The sequence below is a fragment of the Tetrao urogallus genome, assembly GCF_951394365.1.
Source record: "Tetrao urogallus genome assembly, chromosome: 11".
NCBI lineage: Eukaryota > Metazoa > Chordata > Aves > Galliformes > Phasianidae > Tetrao > Tetrao urogallus.
The window spans coordinates 148635-172035 of NC_136824.1; the positions used below are offsets into that span (position 1 = coordinate 148635).

The window sequence follows — 23401 nt, forward strand, 5'->3', positions numbered from 1 at the left end:
TTTGTCCTCACAGTTCTTACCAGTTGCTTCAGCAATATCTTGTTCCAACAAGTTGTAGCAGTACACAACATTCCATTCTTCCAAAAAACAAGAGGTGCCAGTGCCCTGAACTCAGTCATAGGTCCATCCTTCTGTAAATAAAATCTTCCACCTTCCCATCCCTTTGTAACTGACTTTTTGTGTTGGGGTCAGGTTTTAGAGAAAGTAGAACATTTAAGCTATTCAGCCCAGACAAGCATAAGCATTTCTTTTCCCTCTGCCCTCATTTAGGCAAGGCAGATAAATGAGAAAACCGAATAGCTAACACAAGAGATTGAACATTTATTTCATGATAAAAGTTCAGCAGATAAAACTATATACAATAAACCATGCACGCTGTCCAATTCCACAAACATTTAAAACCTGATTAAAACAGTCTGCACAATGATGGGGCAGCAGGACAAAGTTTCAGCTTAATGAGGGACATAGTCATGTTTGTATTTTGGATGCTTGTTGTAGCCTACTCTCTCTCCAGCAATAAGGCTCTGGATCACCCACTCTTGTGAGACAACAGGCAACCTTAATGCCTCTGCACACTTCAAGACGACAGCTGGGCAGGAAAGATCAGTCACCACCACATCATAAACACCCAGTGCAATATCTGTGTATGAAGAAAGAGATGCTGGTCAGGTTAAAAAAAAAAAAAAAAAAAAAAAAAGACTCTTCCTTGCAACAGCAGAGAAGTCTGTTTAACTACCCTACTACCATGAATCTCCTGAGCATCTCCCATTGCTAGCCTATGAATTCTTTTTGTTAGAAGTTAAGACAAGCTATACAGCAACACTGGACAGTAAAGGATTCCCCCGAGGGCAGACAGAAGTTAACAGAAAACCAGTCACCGAGATTACAAGCAGGAGCAGACAACCGTGCATTCTGACCTCAGGCTGCAGTGCTAGGACCTACATGCCATACAGAGAAGCAACAAGTTGAACATGTATACAGGAATTCAGAAGAACATGGAAATAATTCTAGTGGCCTACAGAAGGCCCAGGAGCAATTCTTTAAGGCTGACAGCCTGTATCCTGAATTGCTGCACTGTATCATTCACTGGAAGGCAGAGCTTCTGTATGTTATCTAGACTACATTCAGGCAGAGAGCTAGTGTCACCATTTTGTCTTACTTTATGCTTATAGACATGCTTGTAACCGATCCTAAACGATTTTTAAAACCATACTAGAGAGCAGAGCAGTACAGGATTTCCAGCTACTAGAGAAAGCCAATGAGTACCTTTGTTGTTAGCATTTGAAAAATGCTGTTTAACAGAAGATGCTCCACCAGTCATAAGGATTTCAGACCACAGATCCAGGAAATTCTGCTGCTGATCTGATACTAGGAGAACCTTCAGGTTATGGAATGGGTTTTCTCGTGGGTGCCTGTGGAAGAAATGATTGCAGACTGTTAAAGATACCTGATAATCTTATGGCTTTCCAATACTTTAAGGGAACTAATAAGCAGGAGGGAAAAACAACTTTTTACATAAGTAGACAGTAACAGGACAAGGGGGAATGGTTTTAAACTAAAGGAGGGAATGTGTAGTGGATGTCAGGAGGAGGGTGCTGAGGTGCTGGAGGTTGCCCAGAGAGGTTGTGAATGCGCCATCCTCAGAGATGTTCAAAGCCAGGTTGGATGGGGCCCTGAGTAATCTCATCCAGTACTTGATCTACCAGTTGTCAACCCTGCCTGCAGCAAAGGTTGGAACCCAATGACCACTGAGGTCCCTTCCAACCCAAGCCATTCCATGATTCTATGATGACCCCAGATTTTATTTGAGGACCATTGTTTACCTCCCCATGTCAACTGATCAGCTCCCATATTAGTACTTTTAATATCTTAACAGCACATATTCCTGAAACACCTGGAACAATTTTCCTCTACTTACAGATAGAAAACAGAGCTAGACCACACTGGCAGTGTGTGCACATATACATGGGGGTATGCACATGCACAGGGTGCAGCCACCTGAATGCAGAGTTTGGCTAGTCTCTGATCCTGAACAACCTATTTTGTGCATACCCAAAACACCTCAGTTTTGATAGAGCCAAGCAATCTACCATCAGTCCCCAGACCAAGAAATTCCAGGGATCTGAAGTCTGCTTTTGTCTGCTTGCCACCGTCTCCAAGGAGTCTCGGAACAGAACAGTGCTTAAGTTCTATAGAAATGCCAAGAAAGTATCCTGAATTCAAAACATGCCAGTGAGAAAGTTACAACAGTATTGCACTCCAAGCTATTAGAGAGTCCAGCTAAGTGAGCGGGAAGTCTTGCCTGAATTTCATGTTTTTTCAACAGACCAAAATCTCTCTCTTCTTGAGAGACTCTTTTTGTACATACAGCAGGCAAATCCACCTTGGTGTTGGAGCCACATCCAAGGAAAAGAAGCGGAAATGCATTTCTATACAAATGGCAAACACGGGGAGCAGTACTACAGACACCTTCAGTACTTGCAATACTCAAAAGCTTACCAAGCATAAGATCTCCCTTTCCTTAAATCCTTAGCCTGTGCACTTACATCTTGGTTATTACTTATGGCACTTACCATTCTAGCAATTTTTGCTCCTGCAGGCTGTACCCAGCTGGCAAAAGGTAATTCCGATAATTCTGAAGCTGGTTAGCATGACAGCTATCGTAAACCCAGATATGAGACACGCAAGGGATCCCTCGGGCAAGGCACAGCAAGTATTTCCGTGTTCGACAATGCTGATCCGCAATTAAAAGACACTGATATGCTGCATTGCACTTCAGGAGAGATTAAAAAAACACATGTAAACTGGAAATAGAGTGCTTGGAAAAAAGCCTTGAAATCATCTGCAGCTGAACAGTAACAAAGAAAACAATCAAAACACTTTTCACAGCCTTGTTATATGAGAAGTGAATTCAATTCACAGACAACAATAACCTATTCCAAGCTGTGTAGCACATGTAAAAACTCCACCTATTGCTTTTGTATCATACCTCTCTCTTCTACTTGAGATAAAGGAAGAGAAACATCTTTTAAACTGTGAACTAAGTCAGTAAAGACAACTCTACCCTCAGGCAAGACACTCCAAAAACAGTTTACATTTTTGTTAGAAATCACCTTTTTTTTTTTTTTTTTTTAATTGAGGAAAAGTAAAAATAAATAAGTCTATAATTCACCTTGAAGTCTGCACAACATTCTTCTGGCTTTGCCTGCAATCTTATGCTAAATAAAACTTCAGGAAAAGAGTTGTAAACTAAACAAAGAAGTTAAAGATTTATTCTGGGTGCTATCATTACTCGTAGGTTCTGCCAGCATCACTACATCAACCTTGAATTTCACATAAGATTAGGATAAATCCTTTGTATAGATTTCGATAGTAAACTTCAATTACTTGATCTTCTGGATATGTAAGAATAAGTCCAGTTTATCAAGTGCGATGCTTGACAAAAGTTGTTTAACAGACTACAGTACTGCTGATGGTACAACTACAGTATCACTTTTAAGGCCTTCCCCAGCTCTACAGTGAATCTGTATTCTTGTAGCATTACTTTGAATCTCTGAAATTAATTGGCCCATACTATTAATTGGCCCATATTACTGAGAGTCACTCCTTTATTGGCAGCTAACCCCAAGACAACAAATTTGCAGTAGATTAACTGCCATTTTGTGTGGTGATGAACTGCTGGGTTAAGCTGATCCATTATAATCTATAAAAGCAGCTGATATTCAGTTTTCATATTTTGTTATATGCATAGATACACACACAAATAAGTACATAAATATGCATGTATTGTGTTTGAGATTCAGACAGCCAATATGAACTTCTGTCCTTTCTGTTGATCTAGACAGTGATGCTTCTCCTGTGGTCAGCAACTCAATGTTCAAGTGGAGACCAGTGATGAGTGGCATTCCTCAGGAATCAGTGCTATTTAACAGCTTTGTAAGCAGCACTCACAAAGGAATCGAGTACACCCTCAGCAAGTTTGCAGATGACACTAAGATGTGAGGTGCAGCTGACACACAAGAGGATGCCATCCAGAGGGACCTGGACAAGAGAGGCAGGCCCAGGCCAAGCTCATGAAGCTCAACAAGGTCAGGTGCAAGATCCTGCACCCGGGTGGGAACAATCTCAAGCAGCAATACAGCCTGGGCGGAGAATAGTTAAAAAGCAGCCCTGAGGAAAAGGATTTGGGAGTACTGATCGATGAAAGGTTCAACATGAACCAGCAATGTGTATTTGCAGCCCAGGTGGCCAACCATGTCCTGGGTTGCATCAACAGAAGTGTGACCAGCATGCCAAGGAAGGCGATTCTGCCCCTCTACTCTGCTCTTCTGCTACCCCACCTGGAGCACTGCATCCAGTTCTGGGCCCCCAACATAAGAAGGACATGGAGTTGCTGCAGCAGATCCACTAAGATTAATTAGAGGACTGGAGCACCTCCCTACAAGGAGGGGAGGAGAGAGCTGGGGCTCCTCAGCCTGGAGAAGAGAAGGCTCTGGGGGACGTTACAGCAGCCTTCCAGCACCTGAAAGGGGCCTAGAGGAAAGCTGGGGAGGGAATTTTTGTAAGGTCACATAACAACAGGATGAGGGGAAAGGGCTTTAAACTGGAAGACCGTAGTCTTAGGCTAGGTATCAACAAGAAATCATTTACTGTGAGAGTGGTGAGACACTGGAACTGGTTGCCCAGTTGTGGGTGTCCCCTCCCTGGAAGCACTCAAAGCCAGGCTGGATGGGGCTGTGAGCAACCTGGTCTAGAGGAAGGTGCTGGAACTAGGTGATCTTAAAGGTCCCTTCCTACCCAAACCATTCTATGAGTCTATGAATTCCATTTGTCTGTTCTGCAATCTGAAGTTTCCTCAATATATACTGACTAACCACTTCACATCGTTCCTCAGATGAGAGGGTACATTTCAGCTGCTTCTTGATGCCTGGTCAGACTGACAGCTGTTTTTCATCATGAGTCATTAATTGTAAATCTGTTGCTTTTCAGTTTCAACTGTCGTCACCCCATTATATGTTTCAACAGGAGCTATCCTACTCATCCCATTTTACTTGATTCCTACTTAAACTAGGCAGCATTTCTCATGGAGACAGAAACTGTCTCTAGCTGTCCAGATACCCCAGGTAATGCCCAAGAATTATCATCACTAAATCACAAATCACTAAATCACAAAAGTTTAATTATTCCCTCCTATAAGAACTGTGTTTAATTTACCTGCTATTCATCACGAAGTGCCAAAAAGGGAAAAAGGAAATGAAAGAAGAGGAAAGAACTCTATAGGAGCTCCTTCCTCTACATCTCAACCACCACCCTAGCTTACCATTACACAGCCAAGCACTGACACAAAAAACAACTGCATTTACAGCAAAGAGAAAATGCTTAACATACATCTTGACTAAAAGAACTCAGTTTCTCATTGGGATGCTGAAAACCATTGTGAATGGTGCTGCTTTTCAAGAGAAGCCTCAATGCTGAAAAAGCATGCTGACAAGAGTCTCATGAAGTTTAACAAAGGCGAATCTTAAGTACCTCACCCAGGTAGGAACAGCTCTAACACAAGGACAGTCTGGGGACTGACCAAGTGAAAAGTAGCTTTGGAGAGAAGAACATGGAGCTCCAGGTGGAAGACAAATTAAACATGAGCAAGCAAAGTGTCTTTGCAGCAAGCCAACCAGCATCACTGACTGCATTAGGAAAAACATAGAATCACAGATCACTCAGGTTGGAAAAGACCTTGAAGATCATCAAGTCCAACCACAACCTAACTCATACTACCTTAACTCTAACAACCCTCTGCCAAATCACGTCCTGACACCACATCCAAATGGTTTTTAAACATATTCAGGGATGGTGGCTCAACCAGCTCCCTGGGCAGCCTATCCTTGTGCTTAACAACCCTTTCTGTAAAGAAGTGTTTCCTAGTGTCCAACCTAAACTTACCCTGGTGCAACTTGAGGCCATTTCCCCTCGTCCTGTCACCACTGAGATCAACCCCACTCTTGCTGTAAGCACCGTTCAGATACTGGAAGAGAGCAATAAGGTCGCCCCTCAGCCTCCTTTTCCCCAGATTGAACATCCCCAGTTCCTGTCACAAGTCAGCCCCAGTTCCACGTCATGAGTCAAGGAATGTTATCCTGCTGCCCTATGCAACACTAGCAAGACCAGATCTGTAAAATTAGGTTGTACAGCACGAGAAAGATAGAGACATCGAAGTAGCTCTCTTGGCTGGACCTGCTTCTAAGATGATCTAGGAATTGGTGCATATGACATACAAGAGATTGAAAAAGCTGGACTTGTTTAGACACATGAAGAGATTAAGTTGTCTCACCAATGCATATTAATGACTGGAAAGCACACAAGATAGAGACAAATAATATTTGATGATATCCACTTAAAACAAGACACAAATTTAAATACAGAAAACTCCATTAAAAAAAAATATATATATATATATATATATTTTTAACATATATATATATACATTTATATTTTTTTAACATATATATATATATATATATATATATACATATATACATATATACACACACACACACACACACTTTTTTTTTTTAATTAAAGCAATAAAACACCTCTGCTCAGAGAGGCTGTGCAATCTTCAGCCTCAGATATTCGCCTGGACAAGATCCTAAGCAACTTGCTCAAGCTGGTCCTGCTTACAGCAAGGTGCTGGAGTAGACAATCTACAGAAACTCCTTCTAATCACAACTACTTGGACTATCGTTCTATAAATTAGTGAGCAAGCCTTTACCTGTGTTTCGTTAAAGTCTTCCAGGATATAGCCAGCTCCTGCTCGCAGCTGCTGTGCTATATAATGTTTGTTATACGGAGTCATCTCTAAGAATTCTAAAACAGAAATAGAAAGTTAAGATTTTGGCTGTAATCCACTCACATCCACAAAAAAAAAAAAGAAAAGGGAAACAACTATTAGCCTAACTAGCCAAGTAAGCACCTCACGGCTTTCTGCATGCTGAAGTTCACTGTGTAGAACACACCTACTTTAGCAAAAGCAAACTGCAGCAACCCATTCATACTTTCAAGTCCCCCCTTTCCCATCGCTTATCTCTCAAAATCTTGCTTCTTATATTACATTTTTCTCAAACTGCTGGTCTCACCTTTCTTAGTTTGCTGCGCAGCCTTATAATCTGATTATGAACTGATACAACATCATACATTTCAGACTGTAAATTCTCTAAAACAGACTGAGTCTTAGCTCCTTTCTGCAAAGCATTAAAGAGCAAAAGAATAAAACAAGCACTCACAAATGCCCGACCAGACTGCATCCAGCCCTTTTCCTACAGCCACAGCATTCCACTTGAAAATACAACGGGTAAGGTTCACCTCACCTTCTTCCTCCTCACTACTCCCTGCAGGACCATCTGAAGGCTTCAGGCAATTGGCCAGTTTGTCACTGGGTGTTGCCATGGTGAGAAGAAAGGCATAGCCCAAAAAGAGAGTCTTATTGTGCGGCAATGGTCCATGATGGTCCTCCAGTAGTGGGGGATCTATGCCTTCACAGGTACTCACAAACTCTCCTGTTTTCACAGCCCCTGTGGAGAGATGGAAGCACCACAAGTCTCAAGTCAGGTTCAGCACAAAGACCTGCAGAAGGATTTAGGATACATTCAACTTGAGTTACTTTAACTGGAAACAGGTCTTGGTTAGGATTAGGCTAGGATAGATTGGTATCTTTTACCCTTATAGTTGCAAAAAGTCTTCAAATCAAAACCAGGGAGTGACTAATGGGACAATATTTCAGGTTACTGATAGGCTGCCAAAGAAAGGGACCCTTCACAGTGTTAAGTGTGAAGGCGTTTTAGGACTTACTATGCAGTAAGTTACAAAAAGAGACAGACAACTAAAGAGATTCTCACCAGGCTTTACTGTTGCTGACTTACGGCCACGTTTAGCTGGGGATCTCTCTTCCTCAGAAGCAACAAGTTTCCTCTTGCCAGAAAGTACACCTGGTGGCACACGTGGACTTTCCATCCCTTTACGAGTGGGAGTGGTGCTACTACTGGAGGAGCTGGGAGAGACAAGGTTGCTGCGTCGCTTCCGCTTCCCCTCCACGAGATTATCTGTAATAGAATGTGAAAATTAAAACTAGTCACCTACTGCCACCTAATTCCACGACCTTTGTTCATCCAAAGATGGCTGAACTCTCCCTTCCCACTCTGTTCAGTCCAGCCAACCAGAGCTCCATGCATCTTTCAGCTATTTTCAGAAGAACCAAGCAACAAGCAGCATGGCTTCCTCCTCTTTGGGATTCTGCATGCACTGTTCCTGCCCTTTTCAGCCCTACCCATCAGAGGGCAGTAATGCTTCTTGCCCTTTACAGTTCAGCCAATGAGAGCACTGTGTTGCTTCCCACTCTTTCCAGCCTGATCACAGCATGGCGCTGCATTCCATCCTCATTTCCACTAGAGACCAGCACTACTGCTTCCCACCCTTTTCAGCCCAACCAGTGAGCGTGGTGCTGCTTCCTGCTCTTCTCACCCCAGAGTGCAGTGCTTCTTCTTGCTCTTTACAGCCCAACCAACCATAGTATGGCACCACTACCTGAGTTTTCAGCTCAACCAACCATAGCACAACACTGTTTCCTGCTCTTCACATCCCAACCAGAACATGGCACTCCCTCCTTCCTCCCCCCTTCTCAGCCCAGCCAGAGCACAGCACCACTTTCCACTCTTTTCAGCCCAACCACAGCATGGTCCTACTTCCCTCCCTTTTCAATCAAGCCAGAGTGCACTGTTGCCTCCTGCCTTTTCCAGCCCAACCTATCAGTGCACAGCACTGCACCCTGCCCATTTCAGTCCAACCAGAGTGCAGTGCCACTTCTTGTTCTTCTCATACTAATCATCACAGGACGGCCAGGGTTGGAAGGGACCTCAAGGATCACGGATCTCCAACCCCCCTGCCACATGCAGGGCCACCAACCTCCACATTCAATACCAAACCAAGCTGCCCAGGGTCCCATCCAACCTGGCCTTGAACACCTCCAGGGATGGATGAGGCATCCACAGCCTCTCTGGGCAGCCTGTTCCAGCACTTCACCACTCTCTGTAAAGATTTCCCCCCTGACATCCAACCTAAATCTCCCCTCCCTCAACTTCAAACCATTTCCCCTTGCTCTGCAGTTATCGACCTTTCCAAAAAGTTGACTCCCCTCCTGTCTGTAGGCTCCCTTTAGGTATTGAAAGGCTGCAATGTGGTCACCCCACAGCCATCTCTTCTCCAGGCTGAACAAGCCCAGCTCCCTCACCTTGTCTTCATAAGGGAGGTGCTCTAGACCCCTGATCATCTTTGTGGCTCTCCTCCAGACCCTCTGCATCAGCTGTCTTTCTCAAATTAGGGCTCTAGATCTGGACGCAGCACTCCAGATAGAGCCTCACAAGAGCAGAGTAGAGGGGGACAATCACCTCCCTGTCCCTGCTGGCCACACCTCTTTTGATGGAGCCCAGGATACCATTGGCCTTCCAAGCCGCAAGAGCACACTGCTGGCTCATGTTGAGATTTTCATCTAGCAAGATCCCCAGGTCCTTCTCTGCAAGGCTGCTCTCAAGGACCGCTCCTTCCAGTCTGTATGCCCAAGTGCAAAACTCTGCACTTTGCCATGCTGGACCTCACCAGGCTCACCTGGGCCCACCCTTCCAGCCTGTCAAGGTCCCTCCTCTGAATGGCATCCCTTCCTTCTACCATGTCAACCGCACCACTCAGCTCGGTGCCGTCAGCAAACTTGCCGAGGTTGCACTCAATTCCATCATTGATGTCACTGATAAAGATGTTGAAGAGCACCGGTCCTAAGACAGAGACCTGGGGAATGTCACTCGTCACCAGCCTCCACCTGGACACAGAGCCAATGATGACCACCCTTTGCCTGTGGCCTTTCAACCAGTTTCTTATCCATCGAGTGGTCCACCCATCAAATGCACATCGCTCCAATTTGCAGATAAGGATGTGGTGGCCTTGTCAAAGGCCTTGCTCAAGTCCAGGTAAATGACATCGGTCACCTTCCCCTTGTCCACCAGTAAGTACCATCACTTCAACACAGAAAGCCACCAGATTGGTCAAGCATGACTCTCCCCTGGTGAAGCTGTGATGGCTGTCTCAGATCACATGCTCATTCCTCATGTGATCAAGCATGTAGTCCAGGACGATCTGTTCCTGGATCTTCCCAGGCAGGAAGCATGGTACTTGTTCCTGTCCTTTACAGCCTGGAGAAGAGGTGCATCCTACACTTTTTAGCCCAACCATACCACAGAACTGGTTCCCACCCTTTTCAACCTAGTCAGAGCATGCTGCCACTTCATGCTCCTCTGATCCCAACCTACTAGATCACTGTGCTGCATCCCCCCCTTTACAGCCCAATCAGAACACAGCACCTCCTACCACTCTTTCCAGCTCAAGTGATCAGAGCACGGCGCTTCTTGCTTTTCTCATCCCAACCTACCACAGTACAGCGCTGCTTCCCACCCTTTTCAGCCCAACCAACCCATGTGCAATGCCTATTCCTGCTCTTTTCAGCAGAAAGCAAGCATAATGCTGATTCCCACCCTTTCTGGTCCATCTACTTGGAGCACAGTATCACTTTTTTTGCTCATCTCAGCACTGCTTCTCACCCTTTTAAGCCCAACCAATCACAAGATGTTGCTTCCTGCTCTTCTCATCCCAACCAGTCATAGCATAGCACTGCTTCCCATTCTCTTCAGTCCAATCAATCCATGCAGCACTGTTTCACTGCCTTTTTAGCCCAGAGCACAGTGCTGCCTTCCACCCTATTCAGTCAATGAGAGCTCAGCACCGCTTCCCACTCCTCTCAGCCAAACCAACCAGGACGTACCACTGCTTCCTGCACTTTACAGCTCAACTGTGCAGTGTTGCTCCCACCCTTTACAGTTCTACTAATCTGAACAACACTGCTGCTCACTTTTCAGCCCAACCAGAGCATGGTACTACTTCCCATCAGAGTGCAGTACTGCTTCCCATTCCTCCAATCCCAACTACTCAGGCAGCCTTAATCAGCAGACAGTGTCAAAGGCCTTGCTAAAGTCTAGGTAGACTACATCGACACCAAATGGTTCACCCAGTCATAGAAGGTGCTGATGAGGCTGGTCAGGGAGTACCTGCTTTCCATGAACTCACCCGTGGTTGTCAGGCCTGATCCCCTGGCTGTCCTGTAACTGCCACGTGATTGCACTCAAGATTATCTGTTCCATAACCTTCCCTGGCACTGAGGTCAGGCTGACAGGCTTGTTGTTCAAAGAACCTAAAAGCATCACACCTTACCAAGACTGATGTCAGCTGCCTTAGTCAGGGGGGTGACAGGTTCATAAGGACCTAGTCCAAACTGCTCTCGGAGCTTATTTCCTTGTTCCAGAGACAGGATCACAGCCATTCGCTTGTACCACTTCCTCTGGCCTTCCTTTTCAATGCAATAATATAGCTCTCCAGACTCCTTCCGGTGCCCCTTCACTACACCTGACAAGGCAGCAAATTACATTGTTAATCTAAGACACTTAGGTTGAGGAGCACTCATTTCTCACTGGATTAGGCAGCTTGAGAACTCAAGGACTGAGCTCAAGGACTACCCTTACCTGCACTGAAGTACTCATCCTCTGAGAGCGCAGTTACTTCAGTCTCCAATGGGATAGGGTCACAGAGCAAAATATCTTTTCCTAATACATCGCATTCATATCCATCATCAAAGAGAAGTTTGTACTTCCCCGCTCCAACATCTTGAGTAATCATCCCAGAATAGAAGTACCCATTTGAAGACCACTTTGCTACAACCCTGAGGCCCACAAAGCTGCTCCCAGCAGATGAATCTGCACAGTCTGAAGGACCAGCCACCACCTGTAATGGGATTTCTGGAGAGTCACTTCGACGTAAGGCACAGAAGCCAGATGTGTCAGACTTCTCCCCTCCATCTGGTAGGCGAATTGTACGAACAAATGATTTCTCCTCAGGTGATCCTGTAGTTGAGAGATCCTCCAAAACAGGAATCCCAGCCAAATCTCTGGAGAAAACACAAAAACAGTCCCAGAAGGAACAAAAAATTTACCAAAGAATATTTGTGCTACATGCCTGCTGCTGCTACACACTATCACTAAAAATTACCTCCTGAAACACTTAGTTCATTTTCCACCACATTATGACAGTAGTTCCCTGTTCTCTTCTTCAACAATATTCAACAATAATCTATTCAACAATAGATTAAGATTACAGGCTCCTTTTCCCACAGTACCTTGTTCCAGTTGTTCGGGACGGTGGGCGGCCTCTTCTTCCTCGCCCACGAGGTGTCACAGGTGCTTTGCCACCCTGGCGAGGACCAAGCATAGAGTCCTCCTCTTCCTCACACAGAAGTGCTGCTCCTGCCTGACTAACTCTGAGAGGAGATACTGGTTGACCAACTCCTTTCCTAGGGCTAGAGAAATCAAGAGTTCAGTTAACCATTACAAAAAGAGATGTGACTTCACTATACTCTCCCATATCCCTTAAAAACTCTTAAAGATTTTGCTCATCTTCTAAACTCCTAAAGAGCTTAAGCAAAGCAATGCATCATGAGGAAACAACCACTACTTTTAAAAAAAAAAAAAAAAAAAAAAAAAAGGAAAGACTGTTTCATTGTTTCTGTTCATCAACATAAAAATCCCTGGTTTAGAGTCTACCCTGCTTCAAATTCCACCCAAGCCAGCTGTTCACTTCTGTAAAATATCTTATCTTCCATTCTCGAGGCTCTACACATACCTTAGTTTCCCTAAGACACCTCTGCCAATGGGTAAAGCAAACTCTCCACTTTCTGTACCACACACTTTCCCTTTGACAGCTCCAGTGCCTCGTGCTGAACTGCTGCTGTGTGTGGCAGAGAGACTGCTGCTTGCTCCACTGGATGTGCGGTGGAGGCTTGAGGCCTTAGAAGAAAAGGAGCTGACATCACCAAGGTCCCCTGAAGTCAGCGATGAGCCAACTGTAGTTCTAGAGGAGGATGTGTCAGTCTCACACTCCTGGCACTCCACTACAGGCTCCTCAGTTTCCTTATGAGGGGGGAAAAAAAAAAAAGAAAAAAAGCAGTCACTTTGATGAACTTGCTAGATGGAAGCTCTGCAATCACCAGGCAAGAGCACAGACAAGTTAAGCACACGTTCATGAGACTGAAAACAGCCATGCAGATTGAGTCTGGACTGATCTATGGCAGACAGCAGCTCTGACCATATAGCTGCTCCTATACAAAGACATCACATGAAAAAGAAAGATAAAAAGTCACCAGAATAGAGGTTGGATGACTACAAATTCAAAGCCAAAAATTAGTCAGGCTTTGAGTAATTTCCACCCTTTCAGAGTGGGAGAGCGTAACAACTATTTGAGATAGTAACGGTGGTTGGTTACTAATAAGCCAAGATCAATTTCCTGATGAATAGCTCCAAATGACTAGCTAAGTTCCACGGTATGTGTCAACAAAATACTGATACCAAATGCTGACAGATGAAAGCAGTTATTGTGTTCACACAGCCTGTGCAAACATTTAAGGAAATTTAATTCTGTATTTTAATATTACAATAATTTCACATGTAGTGACAAGTACGAAGGCACAACTGAAACAATTTTTTCTCTTTATGCCATTACTCATTGTAGCAATGCAGCACAAGACACTTATGATTTTTACCTGTATACCTGAATAGCAGTAAAGTTTTATTGCTAGCAGGCCAATAAGATTACCATGTATATCAAATCAGCATCTATTGACTATTCTTTGAATTTCCCTTTTTTGATCTTTTGATGAATGAATGGCACATACAGCAACACAACCACACTAAACATTGACTTATTTTTTCGTGTTTTCTAGAATCTGATCCACAGGACTCAGAAGTCTGTGGACCACGGGTAAGAAGTAACACACTGAACAGCCTGAAATAGTTCGATTTTACAGGTAGATGTGATTTTTTGCGAACAGAATTTCTGCCCATTCTGACAAAACGGAAAGAATTCTGAAACAGCTAGAAGCTCAGTGAATTCCATTCCTGGGTAATTAAAACAAAAAGTGTGCCATGAGAACACAGGAACAGGCACAAAATGCACCAACGCCACATAAACCACACAGCTTTCCATGTGCATAGGATGGTCTACACATTCCCTCATGGGGACCAGTTTGTCACCACAGCACACTGGATTGCTCACTCACTAATGCTTTCTGCAGCCATGATGTTTTAATTTTCATTACTTCATTCTTCAGCCAACAATGTTACTTAATTTAACCCTGGAAATGGGAACTTACCTCAACTACCTTCCGTTCCACCTCTGCACCATTCATGTAGTAAACATCTGTTATAACACGGGTAACCACAGTGCGCACCTCTCGAATAGTTCGCACATGGCGACGCTGAACCTGACCTCTGGGAGGATGAAGGTTAAATTCATCCTCTCCCTGTAATAAGGAGGATAAACTAAAATCAAAACAGACAACCACAAAAATCAATTTCTGCACACAGCCAATCTCTGCAGTACAATTTTTTCTCCACGCCACACACAAACACTGTAGTAGGAAGCTTTTCACCACCTTGTTGAAAATCAGATGCAACATGGAAAACCCAGAACAAGGGAGAAGCAAACATTTTCACTTGTTGAGGGGTAAGGGAAATCACAACAGTCCAAGGAGGAAGCAGCTCAGTATGACTTCTGATGTTCATTCCATATACTCTCAGATAGATCCAAAAATCAAAAGCATTCTGCAGTGTATTTGTGGCCCTCTAATCTCCTATTTACCAGAGGACACAAAATTCTTGATTTGAATTTAGAAAAGAATTTTCTAGTCCTTATAGTCTCAAGAAACCTGCAAAGTATAGCTTCAAAGCAGTGACTTCCTTGAGCCTTCAAGAAACTTTCTAAAATACTAATTTTGAAATTATTAATCTTGTTGAAATACTTAGCTAGAAGAGCTATTCCTTGACATGCTTACCCACTGTCATCAAATGGAGTGGCAGAATCAGCTGCCTGAAGTTTATTGGCACAAACAGTAAAAATTTCATACTTTTCCTCCAACAAAAGGTGATTTTTAGTTTTTTTAATTGTCAACATCTGGACAGAAATACACAAAAAAAATTATTTGCCTAGTATATTTTCCTAGAAAATACAGAGACATTTACTTCCCAAACTTATCAGGCGAGTACTGCTACCTTAGCAGTTGTCTACAGCTGAGAGTAAAAAAAAAAAAAAAAAATCTTGTGATATTAACATTTTAAAGTAGTTTTCTGTCTTTCTTTGGTTGAAAAAAAAAAAAAATTAGTGAGTTTACTGACTGCAGGAATACTTCACTGTGCTAAGCCAGTAAAAATTCAATACAGGCAGCCTTCATCCCACCTGACTGTGTAGAGAGTCTGTGTCCTCTGCAGGGGTATTCACAAGCTTTTGTCCACCCTCCTCAGTTTGGATGTTTACATCTTGTCGCCCAGGTCTTTGCCCACACATACTGGTTCCCACATCCACTCGCCTATAAGTTTCTTCTGCTGTTTGCGTTGCTGTTGTAACAGTTGCGGGGGTAAAAAGACAGTCTGCTGTAGTTTGAATTCCTTTATTATTGGTATCCCTTGGCTGCATCCCTTGGCTTTCATCAACTGCAACCACCTTACTTGGTTTCTGCTGCACTCTTGCCCCTTCTTCTATCTGAATTATTACAATACCAGCCTCCGACTCTTTCTGCTCTGTACAAGCAGGTTGTTGATGGCAGCCCTGCTGCAGCCTCTGAAGTATTAGGGGCTGTTCACCACTGTCATCTGCTCTGTGTTGCTGATCACTAGGATTTTCATGTATTTCAGCATTCTTTTCCATGCCAGGAAAGCCGAGTGGATTTCCCCTGCAAACCAGTTATATGCAGATCAAAATTACTGATGAAAAAAAGCAAGAAGCCCAATACTGTCACTCAGGTGAAAACACTACTGAAAAAACAGCAGTGCAATCATCCAATTGCTTCTAAAGATTGCATGGTACTCAGTGAGTTTTCAAATTATCAAATAACCTCAACATCTCTCAGTTGACCCACACGGCTGCTGGAAGAACAGCTGACACTACAAGAAATCAGGAGTTTCTACAAACACTGATAAGACATACACCTCATGTAACGGGCATCATCTGTGCAAAGTGCTTCTGGAAGTCAAGCCATACAAATGTTGTTGCTACAGTTTGCTCCGGCACTCCGTTAGTTTGAAATTGGTAATCACATCCACCAAGAAGAGGCAGGGGCATCCACACAAACTCCAGTATTTCCACTAGAATTCCTCTGCCCTGTCAATGGTGCTATTGGTCATTATATCTCACTTCTACACTGAGTTTTACTAGAAGTGCACACCTGGCCTTCTTCATATTAACAAGCTTTAAGGAGTGACTGTCTCACATTGTCTGTAAACTGTCCAGCACTGGAATACCCTAGTCATTACACTATTTAGAGTAATCATTCAGTACTCTTGCAATATGGGTTACTCTTTCTCCATAGGTCAAAACCTCATTGCCTTCATAAGACAGAAATGCAAAACAGTGAAGCAGCAGATTTCTATACTAGGTCACTTCTATACTAGATCAGGCAGCCTTATCCTTACCAGCAGTGCAGGAGTACAGCCCTTTTAAAAGGGACTGCAGACAGCAAAAATATATGGACTTAGAAGACAGGCACTAACAAAGACAATAATAGGTCACAAGACCTGGAGAAGGGAGAAAGAAAAGGTATGGAAACAGTATTCTCATCCCTCCCAAGCTTCAGATTTACCAAAGTTTATCAGCCAGCTGGAATCACATCACCACTCAGTCAAAAAGTCTGATTATCAAGTGACATACAGACATACAGCACTTACTGTACTCAGCCCACTGTGCCCAACATTTTAAGTTACCCAGACTTAAGACAATGACTTTGAACATAGTTTTGTTGATGCAGGAAAAAAACCCACAAGTGCAGTTAAACCAAATATGACTGGCAGGCAAAGACTGCAAATAGTTACCTAAGTGGAGAAGCTGAAAGGCTGTGGTCTCTAGCCTCCTCCTCTCGCCGAACTTCACAGACACGACTAAATACAGATGATGCTTTCTGGGAGCTGGCAATGCATATTTAAAAAAAGCACATTGGAGAGTGTGAAAATACATTGAAACTACAGCTCCTCAAGACAACAACTGGCACTGACTTTGTTGACTTATACAGTCACAGAACAAATGAGATGGTCAGACTCAAAGATCAAGAATCATCTTGCATAAGCGTTCCTGCCAACAACCTCACAGCCAAGAGCAATCTAGTGACTGCAGAAAATGGAGGGCCAAAAACTGCAGCGTTACCAGGAGTTTCACCAACCACTACCTCCAGTAGCCGTTGGGGAACACCTGTAGATCATTTATGGCTTAACTCAATCTTCACAACACAGCAAAAATATGAGGAGTAAGAGTCATAACGCAGACCCTGAGAGTTCAATCTACACCTAGAAAGGCAACTTATCCTCAAAAAGAGTTTACTTCAAAAAGTTTCTCTGCTTCAAACCATTACATTCACTTCAACAACTAGAGACAGGATCCTCCAACTCATTATTATCAGTACTTACAAAACATACAGTCCAAAAGTTACACTCAAGCAGTGCTAGGCACTGTGGAAATACAGTACACAGCAACCAGCCTCTGAAACTGTATTTCTTACATAAGAGATAAAATAGATACATACAGAGGAAAAGATCAAGGGAGTAACTTACATTTTGGCCAACAAATTAAACTGTGATCTCAGTACATCAGTGACTTTGTTATGTTTCTTCTATCAGCCTCACACCAAAAAGAATTTTCTTTCAGAACTCCTCAGAGCTGAGATTCTTTGTAGAAAATTGACAGTAAGAAAAGAGGAAACCATGTGTTTAAGTATAAGAGCTGGATAGTGCAGACTTGCATTCTGGACTGCACAAGACATCAATTTCTGTTCTGACTATAATCAAAATGAGGCAAAATGCTGATGCTATCAGGAAGCACAACACCTGCAGTGAAACACAGCAGGTGGGGCACCCACCCTGTATCCATGCCTACATATTTAAACTTGATTGGAGAACTAAAGAGTTAATGACGTGGCTGCCTCTAAAAGAGCTCCTGTGTCTCACTTTAATTTTTTTAACCCGTCTCTAGTAACGAGTAGGAAAGGGATCTAACCAGATTTCTGAATTAACTCTGCACATAAACAAGCCTGGTTACCTGGCAGCAGCAGAGGATCCAGTTTTCCTATCACTGGCTGCGGGCTCTGAAACAAGAGGGAAGCGAGAGAGAATTTCAGTGCCAGCCTCCTCTGCCTTTCCAAGCACCCCATACTCAGCTGAGGGGTCACACAAGGTCAGACCAAGTGACTCCAGATCTCCTCATCCAACTCACCATTGTAGGCTTGAGCTTGTGTGTATTTTGTATAAATATAACAAGTTCTAGACTAACAGACTGTGTTGCTGTTCTGATTAAAAAGGTGTCAAACTTGTGTATTCAAATTACACTTCCACTATTTTTTCTTTCCTTCAGTGCAATCTATTTCGTGTCCAGGGACATTGCCACTATACATCACAATTTTCAGTCTGCTTGAAATACCTTTCCTCATAACAAAGCCCTCTCTTCTCACTCTAACCTTTCTTAAAGCACTGTACAAACAGAAGCAAATTTCAGTGACGCTGTCCCAAAAGAAAAACAGGATTACAGAGACTGTATCGGGGAACACCACAGAGAGATTCTGAGTTAAGGCTAAGATCTAGTATAACTTGTGCATTTTGATGCTTCATGCTCTTACTTTCCAAGCTGAATGGTAGGGACTCGTCGCTCCCATCATTCATGGGGGTAACAAGGTTCATTCGTAGAGAGAGTTTTACATCAGCCTCAGGAACTGCACAAGAATCTCCTTTTTCACACACTTCTGACACGTCTGCTGACACCACTGCACTTTCCACAGTGACACTGTTGGTCCCCATTGTGCCCTCTGCTGTAACGTCACTAGTTGCTATCGTGCTGTCTGGACAATTATCATCCACTGGAAACAGGAAAATAACAAAAAGTACTTATGCAAGTAGTCACCATGGTTTCCACTCAGCTTATGATGAGAACAATTGCATTACCAAAGCAACCCTTCATTCAGCAACTACAGGCTGTTGTTTCATGTGACCTTGGCAGAGAAAGTCTTGCAAAAAAAAAAAAAATAATAATAATCTTTCTTAATTTTTTCCACTCTCTAGTCAGAGGGGTCTCCTGTATCCTTTAATGATGTGCATACATAAATGTAACGAATATAAGGAGAACGTGCTTCATACAACCCAATACTTAAGCAGCACCTGAGCCCTCCTCATAGAGTACTAGTGTCTTTTTTGCTATGATACATCCGAGTTACCCAATCATTCTGCATCTAGAAATAAAAGCTTCTGAACAGGTTTTTACTGAAGAACTGTTCAGATTAAACTTACCAATTGGTGTGCTGTGTCTTCTAGGTCCCATTTTAAGTTGGCCAGTGAGAGGTGGTGTTATGCTGGTCAGTGGTTGAATGGTATCACCCTCCTTTGGCAAAGTGAAATGAAATGGTGTTCCTAAAAGCCAGGGAGAGCCAGCATTAATAATTTCAGGAGGATGTTCCAGTTCAAGTACCAAAAGCATAACTCACTGTGGTGTAGAAATGAGGAAAAAAGCGTAACTCTGGTGCTATACTGTACAAAATCATCCTGAGCAATTAGTTATTGTCTCAGGACTGCTGTTCTAACTGATCTTCCTCACACTTTGTGTGGAAATTCTCTCTTGGTTGAAGACTGGACTGCCGTGGTCTTGATGGAATCGTCCTCAGAGTGATGAGACTAAATACAGAGACACAAATTGAACTTCCACAGAATGTAGGTTTGCTTGAGAATTTTGCACAGAAGACCAGAAAAAGAAGTTAAGCTTACGGAATGAATAAATTGTTAAAGCTACACATTGCCTGAATTAATAATCTGACCTCACGCAAATGATGCATTACCATCATGAATAATGGAAAAGCAATTTACATCACCTAGCTGGACTCATCCAAGAAGCTTTATTCTGTCTCACACAACACCTCCTGTGTCCAAAATCAGAGGCAGACTTCAGAGATGGACCACTCAGAAGAAGGAACCACGTAAGCGACTGCCTTCAAAGAGTCACACTTTGAGATCCTTTTAGTCACGCTATGTTTTCGTGTACTTTTCTGTCCCTCATAGGACCAGATTCCCCCAGAGTATTATTTCTACACAATAAAGCTGTTTTTCCTTCTTTTCGTTACAGAAAACAACAAATACAGCATCAAAAACATTCAAATTCACCTCCATATTAAACAATCACGTAACAATTGGGTTGGAAGGGCCCTGATCACGGTCCCACTAGGATTAGGGAAGGGTCCCATGATGGATCCCTGGGGGACACCACTCAGCACTGGCCTCCACCAGGACACTAAGCCACACCACTCTCACTGCAACCTTCCCACTAACTCCTTGTCTACAAATAGTCCACCCTTCAAATCCATCTGTCTCCAACACAAATATAAGAATGTGCCAGGGACTATGCCAAAGGCCTTACATAAGTCCACGTAAATGTTACCAGTTGCCTTCCCTTTGTCCACTAATACCACCACTTCATCATAGAAGGCGACCAGATTTACCAGGCACTGTCTTCCCTTAGTGAAACCATGCTGGCTGTCTAATCACCTGCTTGTCCCTCATGCGCCTTAATGTGGCTTCCAGGAGGATCTGTTCCATGATCTTCCCAGGTACAGAGGTGAGGCTCACTGGCCTGTAGTTGCCTGGGTCCTCCTTCCTCCCTGTGCATAGCTGCACAGCAAAACAGTGAAAAGATTCCTTTATTTCTTTAAAATCTGTTGTAGATTAAGTTTCAGCCAGAACCATCCCTTGTTTTAGCTTACTGCAAAAGATCTCATTCCAGTTCAAAAAATAATAATAAAAAAAAAAAAAAGAGATACATGAAGGAACACTGATCAACAGGTTGACTGTGAAAAGCCATTCAACTTAAATTCTCTCAAGATAGATTTGTTGTTTTTGATGCTATATGCAACTCCACAAAGAAAATCCTCCTCTCAGAATGAAAAAGAAATAGAAAAACAAAGAACTAAATGAACCAACTAACCAAGGAGGCAAAAAGAAGAATCAGACTACCACACACTCTTCCTTTCAAGAACACCAGTTTTGTTGCTTCAAGAAAAAAAAAAAAAAAAAAAGTAGTTACAAAAATTCATCAGCATTGCCAAGGTCAGAATTTTCAAAATTGCTGAAAGCTTCTACCATAAAGCAGTGAGTAGCTATTAGGAACATTAATTACTTCATCACTCTTGCCTGCAATACTGCTACAAAGGGGAGAAAAGTACAGGCATGTTACGCATGTAAGAGTAATCTGCAGTGCTGCTCTGAAGGTTCATTGTCTAATGTGAACTGAGGACCAGTGGTGAGGATTGTACACACTGACGTTATTCAAAGCCTACACCCACGAATTACTGCCAAAATTCACTTACCATTGGAAGGACTGGGGGACTTAGCTGTCTGCTCCTCTGGCTGCATCTGCTCTTCTTGCTCCAGATTCACTGTCATAGCAGTAACCACTGTATTCTTTGGCACCTGATTCTCCTGCTGAGTCATCAGCATGTCAGCTTCCCTCTCTTGCTGCTGTGGTTGAGTCTCCATTATCTGATGTAATTCTGAACTTTGTGCATGGCTTTTGGCACACAATGCCATCTCAGATGGAATGTCAATCTTCAATTTAGGAAACAAATTGTGCTGTTCTAATAACTCCCCTACAGAAGGCTTAGATAAAACTTCATTCAGCTTTGGCACGCTTTCTGAAGCAGCTTTAGAGGACAGTTTATCCACATTCTTTGCTTCTCCAGTGCCAAAAGTACCATCTTTTAAAGTTTCTTTTCGGCAGCATTCTAGTCTAATCTTTCCAAGTCCTTGAGTCTCAACAGACAGTTTTTTGCTATTTTCACAAGAACCACCAGCAAATTCTACTTCCATCTCTTCGTGGTGCTCTGCCTTCCCTTCAAGAAGGAACCTCTGAGAGACAATCGTGTTAACAAGAGAGTCGTCTTCATTCATCTGCTTCTCTGCTATATGCATCCTCTCTTCCTGTTCTTCAGGCTGAGTCTCAGGAACTGCCTCATATTGAGAACTGTCTCTCAGTGAATAATCCTTTAACTGAGCTTCTCTTCTGTCACAACAGGATGAAATCTCAGGGCAAGACTGATCTGCAGCAGCCTGACTTCCAGAAATACACCCATGAGCCTGATGGGCTGTAGGGTCTAATGTCTCATCTCCTGCTATTTCTGTACTACCTAACTGCATTACAGGCTTTCCTGCAGTACGTATATCCTCCTGTTTTGGTTTTTCACAGTTCTCAGAGAGGGCCTGATGCCCGGCATCCAGCCTCATTTTTCCGTTGTCATTCGCCACAGAAGAGAGTCTCAAGTCTGAAATGCTACATTCAGAAGTTACCTGGATCTGTGTAGCTTCATTATCATGGCCAATTTTCAGAGAGTCTGAACTGATTTGTGTGTTTGTGGGCTGGCTGCATTCACTTGCAGAAAGCATCAGATTGCAGGACTCAGAAGGCTGTGATACAGAGTCTTCCACAGGCATCTTTGACAAAGGATCTGCGGGTCCAGAAAGGTCTCCTGGTATACATGAATAGGTTGAAACAGCAGCTTTTTCTTCTCCCTCATTCTTCTCTGGACTCTGAGTTGGAACAAAAATATCCTAAAATTAAAAAGAAAAAAATTAAGTGGGACACTGAACATTCTATTTGGGGTACCCCAAATAGAGCCATTTATTATTTCTAGATGACGAATGATACGAAACAGATTTTTAATCCATACACACAAGTGCCAACTGCAACAACCTCACTGACAAAAATTATAATCCGTTACTTTTCAGTACCTCTGTGGCAGTCACACAAGGTCTTTAATTCACCCCTCCTATTACCAAACTATGAAGCACAGGCAACTATGGTAAATCAGTAGCTGTTTTCAGTCAAACAACTACGAGTTCTGGAAAGAGTCTTTGTAATAATCTATTATTTTAGTATGAAAGCCGCTTTCAGCTAAGGAGAAAACCCTGCCTCAACTACCAAAATCTCTAGCACAACTTCTACTTATTGCCTTAAATTGATTAAATTTGTTACATTGAGCTACAATGCCACCAAGTAGCTGCTAAAACCCTTCGCAATCCTGACAAAAACAACAGACAGTAAGAATAAGCCACTCAAAATATATTTGCAGTAAGTGAATTCTAGCATTCCATAGTAGAATACAAAGGCAAAACAGTCTCAGCTTATCCATGACGAGTAACGATCAAAGTGGAAGTCCTGATAAAGTTCAACTTCTGACATAGTTTGAGAAGCAGAA

At 43.0% G+C, this 23401-nt stretch overlaps 1 protein-coding gene across 1 annotated transcript in view; it reads right to left on the reverse strand.

Moving 5' to 3' along the window:
• Positions 1-452: 452 nt before the first annotated feature.
• TP53BP1 (tumor protein p53 binding protein 1) overlaps positions 453-23401 on the reverse strand; it is a gene marked incomplete at both ends in the record, with an annotated part of 31291 nt that continues 8342 nt past the window's right edge. The window contains 17 exons of the mRNA XM_079540877.1: positions 453-640; positions 1267-1412; positions 2574-2773; positions 6770-6864; positions 7365-7568; positions 7893-8096; positions 11305-11496; positions 11613-12034; positions 12263-12442; positions 12766-13052; positions 14291-14440; positions 15373-15865; positions 17001-17093; positions 18217-18262; positions 18791-19027; positions 19455-19574; positions 21518-22754. Of these exons, the coding sequence (XP_079397003.1) occupies positions 453-640; positions 1267-1412; positions 2574-2773; positions 6770-6864; positions 7365-7568; positions 7893-8096; positions 11305-11496; positions 11613-12034; positions 12263-12442; positions 12766-13052; positions 14291-14440; positions 15373-15865; positions 17001-17093; positions 18217-18262; positions 18791-19027; positions 19455-19574; positions 21518-22754 (4494 nt within the window). The remainder of the gene's footprint in view (positions 641-1266; positions 1413-2573; positions 2774-6769; positions 6865-7364; positions 7569-7892; positions 8097-11304; positions 11497-11612; positions 12035-12262; positions 12443-12765; positions 13053-14290; positions 14441-15372; positions 15866-17000; positions 17094-18216; positions 18263-18790; positions 19028-19454; positions 19575-21517; positions 22755-23401) is intronic.